This window comes from Melampsora larici-populina (assembly GCF_000204055.1).
Source record: "Melampsora larici-populina 98AG31 unplaced genomic scaffold MELLAscaffold_10, whole genome shotgun sequence".
Lineage (NCBI taxonomy): Eukaryota > Fungi > Basidiomycota > Pucciniomycetes > Pucciniales > Melampsoraceae > Melampsora > Melampsora laricis-populina.
Window position 1 is genome coordinate 364,654 of NW_006768774.1, and position 11,027 is coordinate 375,680.

General features: G+C 44.7%; 3 protein-coding genes across 3 annotated transcripts in view; 1 reads left to right on the top strand and 2 right to left on the bottom strand.

Annotated features, from left to right (window-relative positions):
* Window positions 1–395: 395 nt before the first annotated feature.
* MELLADRAFT_104569 (uncharacterized protein) lies at window positions 396–1,705 on the bottom strand (the record flags this gene model as incomplete). Its single annotated transcript, XM_007407906.1, has 6 exons — window positions 396–488; window positions 860–1,017; window positions 1,043–1,232; window positions 1,357–1,403; window positions 1,501–1,605; window positions 1,672–1,705. 6 exons carry the CDS (start codon window positions 1,703–1,705, stop codon window positions 396–398), a joined length of 627 nt encoding a protein of 208 aa, XP_007407968.1.
* Window positions 1,706–3,021: 1,316 nt separating this feature from the next.
* Window positions 3,022–5,282, top strand: MELLADRAFT_104570 (uncharacterized protein; the record flags this gene model as incomplete). The annotated part of the gene is made up of 4 exons (XM_007407668.1): window positions 3,022–3,511; window positions 3,684–4,069; window positions 4,812–4,998; window positions 5,248–5,282. 4 exons carry the CDS (start codon window positions 3,022–3,024, stop codon window positions 5,280–5,282), a joined length of 1,098 nt encoding a protein of 365 aa, XP_007407730.1.
* A 5,304-nt stretch (window positions 5,283–10,586) lies between these two features.
* MELLADRAFT_104571 (uncharacterized protein) overlaps window positions 10,587–11,027 on the bottom strand; it is a gene marked incomplete at both ends in the record, with an annotated part of 1,696 nt that continues 1,255 nt past the window's right edge. Inside the window, one exon of the mRNA XM_007407905.1 lies at window positions 10,587–10,651. Within this exon, the coding sequence (XP_007407967.1) occupies window positions 10,587–10,651 (65 nt within the window). The remainder of the gene's footprint in view (window positions 10,652–11,027) is intronic.

Consider the following 11,027-nt stretch of genomic DNA (forward strand, 5'->3'; position numbering starts at 1 on the left):
GGAAACCAAATGTGTTATCCGAGACAGAGTATTGGCTCAGCATGCCTGGCTGGGGTGGAGTCATAGCTACCACTTTTGATTGGCCAGTGATGTTTTTGCACCAGGAATGTGTGATCAAACCATTTTTCCCTTTGTAACCCCACCCAATCAAAACCCTCCAATAGTACTTGTTTGGGCCAATTACCACTTTGCCTCTTTATTGCTTGATTTCACCCTCCCCAATTTACCTGCTCCAAATATTTGTATTACATGGCAACAATTTTGTACACTCAATTCCTCACGCTGGCCAGACAGTTGGAAGCCACTGGTTGATACATATACTGAGAAGGTAAAGGCCAATAGCAAGATATCCCAAAGGAAAAAAGCAAAAGTCATTGTGCACCTTGACTGATATTTCAACTTATGAAGATATCATATTTTCTCACTCTCCAAATAAAATCTTTCTTATTGTCATTTCCTTCAATGTGTGCTATGACCATGTAATATATCTATGTGAGCCAAACAAAAAATGTATTGCAATGATCACTTTCATTACAAATTATTACAAATTCTAACTGAAAGAGGAGAAAGAAGAAGAGAAAGCATGAAGACAGATGTACTATTAACAATAACAATTGTTATATTGGTATAACACTGACCACCAAATGAAATTTAAACCCAAGAATCCCCTATCCCATCCAACCCTCCAATCCACTCCTGCTCATTGTCCTCCATCTCAGGCCACTCCTCATCTTCATCCTCCTCAACAATGAAGACCAGTTCCCCACATATTTGTGCCCAAATACTCACAGTGTGAGCTACCATCTCCTGCCACCCAAGCATCATCTCCCCGTCCCGATCCACACTCCCTTCAACATACGGCTGTGTACATTGCACAACACTCAACAGGCCTCACTTCCATCGCTTCCATAGGCCACAAGTTCCTCTTGCAAGGCCATTGTAGATTGACTTCCATTCCATGATGCGAGATGCACCTTGTGAAGAATATGTTGGAATTGATGTAAGTAATCATTCCCACTACTTCATTCCAGTTAAAACTCACCGTTGGTTTCATTTGGTTTGATTGCGTCTACCCAGTTTTGAAAGTCAGTTGCCCATCCAATAAGCTGTCTGACCTCACGTCCCAGTCGGCGCAGCTCTTCTTCACAAAGCAATGATCCCATCCTTGGTCTTCTGGCAACACGCCCAAGGCTCATCCGGATGATTGAGCGCAACCTCATTCCAAAAGGGATCTAGCAGATCCATAGCCTTGACTTCATCTTAAGTCAGTTCCGCCAGGCGCTGTGCCGGCCGGTAAGATTCATTGTATTTCTGAGCATGCCTCAAATAGGCGTCCAGCTTCTTCTTCAACATTACTTGTTTCTTTTGACGTAATTGCTTATTACGCAGCTGCTGTGTGGCACCTGAGGTTTTGTATACAGGTGCAGTTTCAAAGATGATTGGTCAGTGTCCCTTGCGCAAACGGGAATCGTTTCAATGAGGCCTGTGACTTGGACTTACCAGTTTGAATTGCAGCGTTCGCCAACTGTTGAATGACATCAAATTTTGCCTCATACAACAAAGCTAAAGCAACCTGGACAGTCATCACGGCCTTCACTTGGTTATCTGTGTTGGGTTGGAATAAGAAGTACTCAGATGTGGCACAGTGCAAAAGTTACATTATACACTGACCATCACAACACCAAACATTTATCAATTTGGTCATTCCGAGTCATCCACTACTTCTTGCATTTTCACTTCAAGCAACACCAACAAACCAGGAAGGTCAAGCAGTGCATCTCTTTGCTTGGCTGTACGTATTGCAGCATTAGTTGCATTTAGTGCCTCGAGCTTCTGACTATTCAAATCACACAGTATGTAATCAATTATAGGCTGTGAAGGCTGTTAAGTGAGAAAAAAAAACAGGCAGAAGAATACTTGCCGTGCATTGACCAGCTCCTCTTTGAGTTTGACCAATACCTCCAATCGTGCCCGTTTTTCCTTGGTCCGTACGTTCATGGCCGTCAGTTGCAACTCTTGCTGGCAACTCCACTGTGCCTCAAAGTAATTGGATGTATGTGCAGCATTCTCCTTAAGCAGCTTGTCAAGCACCCGCTGTGAGTCCACTAACTCCGCCTGGTACTTGTGCGTATCCTTAACCAAAAATGAAACTTGAATTTTGTTGTACAGAAGTCAAAAAAGTATTCAATTCGGTTAAACATTCAGGATCGGAAGATCAAATCTCACCAGCTTGTGTGCACAGAGACTTGTTCCTATGGGTTGTCCACAGATCTAAACTAACCAGCCTGTGCTGCTTAGTAGCATAGCACAACAGGCATATCAGCGGTGCCAACTTCCACCATACCCGCTCAAGCCCTTCTCCGTTGGATTTCCCCCATCCTCGATTCATCCAAGGGTTATACTTCAGCTGGCATGCCCAGTTGTGTGCATACACATGAAACAAAGCAGTACCCACCTTGACTTGGGCTGCATAAGCTTCATCCGTGAAAACTCTTCTCTGGAAATTGATAGGGCATAGTCAGTTTGTCTCCAGGTCACTATAATCAAGTTCCATTTGTACCTTCTTGATCGTTTTATCCATGGTGCATCCAATATCATATAATATTCCAACGGTTGTGGAGGGAACAGAAATGTGGAGAAACGTGGTGCGGAAAATATTATCAGATTTAATGGCTGCTGGTACCCAAAGGCACGACGGTACCAGCAATTTTCACGTATACACATAACTGTATCATGTGAAGATAGAGTCATGTGATATCCCTCTAAGGAGGGATACCTGTACGTGGGCGATGGTTGTTTGAGTCGCAGAAGAAAAATTCGAATTTCATTCCGCTCCTCCTCATCGCCAACTTTGTGTCTCTTCACTCAGTTATCCCACGAGTGTATCTTCACTACTCATCTTCACTATCTCACAAACTCTCACTAACAGAGTTTCTCAATTTCCTAGGAAAAAATTTCTCATTAAATTTGATCATATCAACTTCCCTTTCATTTACATAAAGGTTAATTCATCGCGACACAATGTCAAACCCAGAGAGCATTGATCAGTTTAATACATCCGTGAAGAGAAGTAGTGATAGACTTCGTGGAGGATCTGCGACCCCACAAGATTCCCAATCAGCCGAATTACCAAGTGATACCATCTCGGCTACCGATGCAAATGCCGACAAGTTGAGCGCAGGACAAGGTCGAAAGGGGAAGAGTGCCGCCGCTAAGAAAGGTCCAGCAAACGCAGGGAATCAAGCGGCTTTACCCGGATCTCAGTTGCCTGGTCAGAACCCTCACTCATCGTCCGCTCCCGCTACCGCATTGACCGGTGATGCCCCTCCGACTAATGGGAATGGTACCACGGCAACTTCCGTCTCTGGAACCCAAGTCACGTCCATCCCTGCGACGGAGAGACCTCCTACTACTAAGGCCGTCACAGTGCCTGTGCCTGGCAGTATTGCTAGTTCGACACTACTGATTGCGAAAGAGGTGATTAATGCGAACAAGGTTAAAGACGCTCAGTGTAAGCTATAGTATCAATTGTTTCCCACCTTAGTGATGCCGCGTTTGCGAAGCCACGTTTGTGATCCCACAGTGATTGTGATGTATCATGATAAACACCGTGTGGATGGTGCGGTTTGGAAAGGAGCAAGACTAAAGAACAGAATTGATTTTGTTTTGTTTGCGTCTTACAGTACCACCAACTGCCGAACAAGCTGCAGCAATTGTGGAGAGAGCCAGTGGTGTCCTGTCGCGGATAGATGAATGCTTGCCGGAAGCCATCAAGTCCTGGTTGAACTCGAAAGGATTTGCCTTGGTCACAATGGCCCCTGGAGGATCTAGTACCGGAGTGGGTGGAGTTAACGCCTTAGATACACCTGTCGAAAGTTGTAGCACCCTTGCTCCGTCGAACGCTGCTGGCCTTCCTGCCTCCGGACATTCCGCGACTCCTCGATCTTGTGATGATAGGAACGGTATCACGCCTAAACCATCTTCTACCTCATCAGTGAAGCGCGCCCTCGAGTGGCCTGGAGATGTTGAGGAGACTCATGCCCAGGTCGAAGTCAATACTACGCTCACTGTTAAAGCTGCGACTTCTACTACCATCAAGTTCAGTAACGAGGGTATCGAATCCCATGGTTTAGTCGCCCTGTCGAAATAATTTGGGGCTAAGATGACTTCCTTCGACGCGTATATCCCGCTATCGGTGTTTAACCCTCAATGGTTGCGCCAGGACCTGCTTCAACAGTCAATTCGTAAACGTTCGGTAAAAGAAAAACTGGAAGATACGTACATTGGTCTGACATTACCGCTGGAATGGAAAATGACATTTGGGGAATGGGTGGTTGCCTTCGATTTGTTTATAGCCTACCTTCAATATTATAAATGGGAGGAGTTAGCTACAAAGTTTAAGCAACATAAGGAAAATGTATTTGCCATCAAAAGAGAAAACTCAAACTGGCCTGTTGCCTTTCGTTACGATTTAGCTGTTTGAACTGCAGTGATGGCTTTCCGGCTTCCAGACGGTTCAGTTGCTAATCCAGCTATACGCGATGGGCGGTTGGAACGTGAGGCCTTGAGAGAAACCGAACGGATGAAAGACTTCTTACCTGCCTTTAAAGAACTCAACCCATACGCTGACGGTGAGGTGAAAGCCTTCATCGATCCAATTTTGGGAATTGATAGTTGGATTACCAACACTGCGATTGATCATGTCTTCAATCGCCCCACCCCGAGATCACAGAGTTTCTCTCAGCAACATAACTTCTCTGGTTTACCCGTGTATGATGGACCAGGAGGATCTAGTTTGAACGCTTGGCAAGACAGACGCCCCGAATTTAGGAACCATGCTTTCCGAGGCCGTCGGGGCAGCTGGAACGGGAATCAAGGTGCTAGAGATTGCAGCCCCAACCGTCGAAGATTTAACGGAAATGGTGAGACTTACCGTCGTGAGGAGAGACGTGGCCGTGGTGATGACCGTGATGGTGCGGGCCCTGCGGGGAAGGCAAAGTAAGCCAAATGGTTATTAACTTCAAGAGATGTTTCCCGTTTCCTCTATCCATGTACCTGGTGTGAAAAGTTACAAATTGTAGCCTCGGCCTGTTCCGTATCCCCTGCAAGGCTGTTCTCGGGTTATGTCATTGCTTCCCTCCGTCTGTTGATAGATATACGCTGCGCAGATGGTATGCCCGTTTGTTAAATCGGTTGGATGAGGATATGTTTCATCTTTGCTCTCCTGTGATGATTATCCTTTCTAAGCGCGTAGTAATGCAGTCGCGTCCCTTTGGAGTTAGTATTGATTTGGTTTGCCTCTTGCCCATCCGTGTGTCCCGTTCTAGTGAGAAAAGACCGAAGTTGGGTGAAGTCGATGACTTGAACTATCAGAATAACGAGTTTGAGCCCAATAGACCTGACCTAATGATTGACTTGAGAACTGGAGACTTGGTGAATAACGAATTGTTGAAAGCTTACAAAAATTCAGGCGACTCCTATGACGCTCGCTGGCCTGATGAAACGGTGAAGTGCGGTCTGAAGGTTGAAGAGTGGAGAGTATTGGCAGCTGAGTGCAACATAACTGCAGAAGCGGAGGAGGTAATTAGTGGCCTGGTAAAAGGGTTCCATCAAGGAATTCCGGAACATACTTTAGGGTACCGTCAGTGGTTCACGCCGGGGAACCATCAATCCGCCAAGTCAGCTATGGAAAAGATAAGAAAGACGTTAGCAAAAGAGCATCAAGAAGGGAGAATTTTCGGGCCATTTACTCACAAAGAAGTCTTTGAGAAGATCGGATTCTTTTGGTCCAGCCCTATGGGGAGCATAATAAACAGGGATGGGTTGTTCTGGGTTATTAACGATTTATCTTACCTGCATGACTCGGAGTTTACCCCATCAGTGAATAGCCTAGTTAACAAGAAGGAATTTGGTACCACTTGGGACGATTTCAAGGTCTTGGCGAGATTCTTTAGTGATGAAAAAGGAAACTTTTTGTTAGCAATCTTTGATTGGGCGAAAGCTTACAGGCAAATCCCCATCCACCCCAGTCAATGGAGGTATTTATTCATTATGGACTTACAGGGGAGGTTATGGTTAGACTCAAGAGTGCAATTCGGGGGTGTGGCCGGATGCGGAGTTTTTGGGAGACCAGCCGACTTGTGGAAGAAGATAGTGAAGGAAGTGTTTGGTTTGAAGGCCGCCTTTCAATGGGTAGACGATGATTTACTTGTCAAAGAAGTCTCGAACCCTACTACAATCGCGAATGTTGTGACATTGAGTACGTCCATGGGTGTCCTGTCAAATGAGGAGAAGGTCCATGAATTCGCCGAGCAGAGGTACATTGGGTTTATATGGAATTCGGCAGAAAGGACAGTCCGATTACCTGATGAAAAACTAGAAGAACGATTAGCTCAAGTTGTACGCTTTCTTGAACCCACAGAAACTTTTACTTACAAAGAGACGGACAAGTTCGTGGGAAGGTTAGTCCATATGACGTACATTGTACCAAATATGATGTGTTACTTGCTTAGCCTGTACAGATGGAAGGCCGAGTGGTGTGTGTTGTCAGCAAAACGGGCTATACCAGGTGACGTACGGGTAGACCTCTTGGAGTGGAGGAAGACTTTAGAATCGTTTGAGAAGAGGAGGTTTATTCCAAGTATAGACACAATCGACGTGAACTGGGTGGGCGACGCCGCTAGTTGTTTGGGATTGGCATCCTAGTTGGTAAAAGATGGGCGCAATTCCGGTTGAGGAACGGTTGGAAAGCTTACCTGCAAGTGTCTGATAAAGGAGGAATAGCTTGGGCGGAAACTGTTACAATCAGGTTAGGGTTAATAGTAGTCAGTAAGTTGTTGGAAGTTAGGGGGAAGAAGTTCAAGGTGCTCACTGATAATTCGACAGCAGAGGCCGTGGTTTTAAAGCATAGGTCCCGCGACCGTGCGGTGAACGAGGAGTGGAAGCGTATCCAAGATCTCCTCGTGGAACTCCATTGTGACATTGTGGCGGAAAGGGTGACGTCAGCAAATAATGACGCCGATGAGTTGTCAAGGGGGATTGGAAAGATCTTACTGATTGGTGATACTGTGACTATTGAATTGCCTGTAGATTTGACTCCTGTATTAGAACAAGTGTATCAGCCTTAGTTGGTAGGTTACGCCGCCACGAGTGGCGTTGTTGAGTTGAAGTCGGTGTCCGAGCCGTTTTAAAGAAATGAAATTGGGTTGACTTGCCCGTCGTGTCTCCCTGCTTTATCCGAATTACCACGCTTAAGCTGAATCCCGCACCGAGTTGTGAGCAGCGTTCGACCATTGATTGACTGCAAGGTTGATCGATCAGGATCGGTGATTATGTCAAAAATGGAATTCCTAGCCGGAGTAGACAAATCGGATTATGATCCGGTAAAGGCGTACATCCTGTACGGAGGATGGGCTGCAACAACTCTGAAGCACTATAACTCCGGCGTGTCAAAGTTGATCACCTTTGCAAAAGCCTTCCAAATACCACGTTCCTTGCTCCTTCCAATCGATCAACATATCTTGTACCAATTTGTGGTGTGGGCGGGCCCTAATTTGCCTGAAGAGTCGACCGACATAAACCCTTGACCAGTCAAGTCAACTACGGTCCGAACTTACTTGTTGGGGATAAAAGCTTGGCATCTTTACCACGATGCCGAATATCCGCATAATGCAACACCGAGGATCGAGTTAATATTGACAACTGCTAGCAAGATTGAGCTTCAGAAGAAGGCAAAGGTCCCAAAGGAGACGGTAATGGTCCGACATATGTTCAGCCTTTTGGAAGAACTTACCGGCAAGGGTTTGGAGGACCAAGTCGTATATACCGTCGCCTTGGTAGCCTTTTGGGGGATGGCGAGACTGGGAGAATTGTTGAAGAACGCAAATGCTAATGACCAAGTGAGGGTGAAGGACTTGGTTTGGGATCCGAATGGGGAGTACGTGAACATTAGGATTAGAGCTGCAAGGACTGCTGCTGTTGGAGAAGTGCAGGAAATTCACCTCTGGCGACAACAATCCTTGCTCGACCCAGTAGACGCGGTTTGTCGACTTATTCAGTGTACCCAAGCGACGGAAGACGAGGCCTTGTTTTCGTATCCGGTAAAGAGTCAACAACGTGTTCTGACAAAGTCTCGGTGCCTGAACATACTCGGGAAGGTGTGGAAATCTACAACAAAAGTGAAGCTGACCGGGCACTCCTTTCGTGTCGGAGGCGCTTCTTTGAGGTGGAATCTGGGATGCGATCTTAGAGACATAGTAAAGATTGGCCGGTGGAGGTCGAAAGCTTATCAACTGTATATTCGGTAATATAGTCCAGAACAATTAGAGGATACTTGCCATGTATTAAGACAGCTTGAAGTTGATTCGGGAGGTGAAACTGGCAGGGTGATTGAAGGGACGCGTAATAGATAATATGACTTGATATGATGACTTGGATGTGCTCTTCCACCTTCCACGATCGAAAGTGATGTGATCACCCAAATTCTTCTCCGACCCGGGTGAGTTCTTGGGGGATTTGACGACCCGGCCCATAGTACACAGGGGTTCTCAGGCTCAGGACTATGTCCCAAGTCGTAGGGGAAGAGCTCCCCGTCTACGAGGCCCGGTAGTCCTACCCCCCTTAGCTCAGGCTAAGGGCACCCCCCAAGAAACCAAAAACTTCTATAACGGAGGTTTTGGGTTTGAATAGGACAAACCACAAAACATGTGTAATAGACGTTTATAGCAGTTTATACTACGTATAATTGCGACCTTGTGCCCGCTCCTCATGATAGTTCAGATGAGTATAGAGTGGATGGCTGCTGGTACCCAAAGGCACGACGGTACCAGCAATTTCCACGTATACACATAACTGTATCATGTGAAGAGAGAGTCACGTGATATCCCTCTAAGGAGGGATACCTGTACGTGGACGATGGTTGTTTGAGTCGCAGAAGAAAAAATCGAATTTCATTCCGCTCCTCCTCATCGCCAACTTTGTGTCTCTTCACTCAGTTATCCCACGAGTGTATCTTCACTACTCATCTTCACTATCTCACAAACTCTCACTAACAGAGTTTCTCAATTTCCTAGGAAAAAATTTCTCACCCGCCCTCCATCCCTGTTTTGGTTTGGTTGGCGTAGGACGACTAGATAGACCCCTCTTAGTGTTTGATTACCTGGTTAGTTTTTGATAAAAGTTTTATTTTATTTTTTTACCATAGTTAGTTTTTTAGTAGATTTGTGTTCCAAGGTTCTTGTTGTGTTACTAATGTTTTGGCCCGTAGCGGGTTGCCTAGCCCACCATGCAGAGCTCCCCGTCTACGAGGCCCGGTAGTCCTACCCCCCTTAGCTCAGGCTAAGGGGCCCCCCCAAGAAACCAAAAACTTCTATAACGGAGGTTTTGGGTTTGAATAGGACAAACCACAAAACATGTGTAATAGACATATATAGCAGTTTATACTACGTATAATTTCAACCTTGTGCCCGCTCCTCATGATAGCTCAGATGAGTATAGAGTGGATGTATATGTATACACTACACGAAATATAATATTTTCTGGGCAGAAAATTAAATTATTGATACACAAAAATATTGAGAGGCCAGGCGAAGGGGAAAAAATAAATAAAAATATGCATCTTGTTCCCTGCGGTGAGAGCTTCACTCTCCATAATTTTCCATATTTTTACGGTCCGTATTGATAAGTGTACTAACAATAAACCTTCATGATCATCCAATTACAACCTGTAACAAGCACTGAAATTTGGCTCATTAGTGTTTAGAGAAACTTTTGATTTCTGAAAACACCTATAACTTTGTCAAATCTGCCTCAAAACACTCGATTTTAAGTGCATGAGAAAGCTGAACTCTTCCTCTCAAACTTTCATGAGATCAAGAACTATGTAGCCAGTATGACAATCATTCTATGGATCTGTATGAACAAATGTATAAAAAAGATGTTATCTTTTTTAGCAGACCAGCATGCTGTGTGGTCCTATTATGAACTATTTGGAGGACACTTCCAGCTTACCAATGCACCCAAAATCAAGCGTTTTGGACTGCAATTGAAAAAGTTATGAGTATCTTCAGAAATCAAAAGTTTCTCTAAACACTAATGAGCCAAATTTCAGTGCTTGTTACAGGTTGTAATTGGATGATTGTGAAGGTTTATTGTTAGTACACTTATCAATATGGACTGTAAAAATACAGAAAAATATGCAGAGTGAGATTCTCGACGCAGGGAACAAGATGCATATTTTTATTCATTTTTTGCTCTCCTCCATGAAAGGTTCCAATCGCTTTGATGACATCCGAGTGAATCCCTTCAATCGCTTGGATGACATGCGAGTGAATCATTTCAATCGCATCAAATCATTCAATACAAATGTACAATCGCCATGTTGGCAAGTGATCCAAATGGTATTGTGATAAGTTTCTTTTTTCGATTGAGATATGTGGTTTGAAGTAAGGTTGGAAGTTGAACGCCTCATTGATCATCAACTTCAAAGTAATCACACTGTCACTCATGAGTCATACATAGTCTGGAATAGCGGTTGGATCAGAACTTGACCGTGGATGGATAATCTGACCCAGCAATTACGGTACGGGTCAATGACGCGGCATCTCATGGTGACCGGTGCGGCGCAGCTGATGATTGAAATGACGAGGATTGGCTGATGTAATCGAAACAAGCCTGTTTACTTACCAGTTTGACCGTTTCTCTTGACCTCCAACAGTGGGAGTCAAGAGTCAAAAGGCTGATCATCCTATTGCATTATTTGATTGCCAAAGCCAATTTTAGCATGTTTTGACCAATTGGCACCTTGACTGCTGGTTGATCTCATATTTTCTTGGTCAATGGAATTCAGCTCTGAAAGATATGATAGAAATTCTTGTAAATAAAGACCTTGTATATATTGTTGAACCAAGAAATTGGGCAAAACTGAGACACTCAAAGATGTGCATTCAGGTTAAGTTATCAGGCTTGTATAGTATTTTCAATTTCAAGGATACGTAATTCCAGTGTAATTTTGGATGATTAGATAGTGG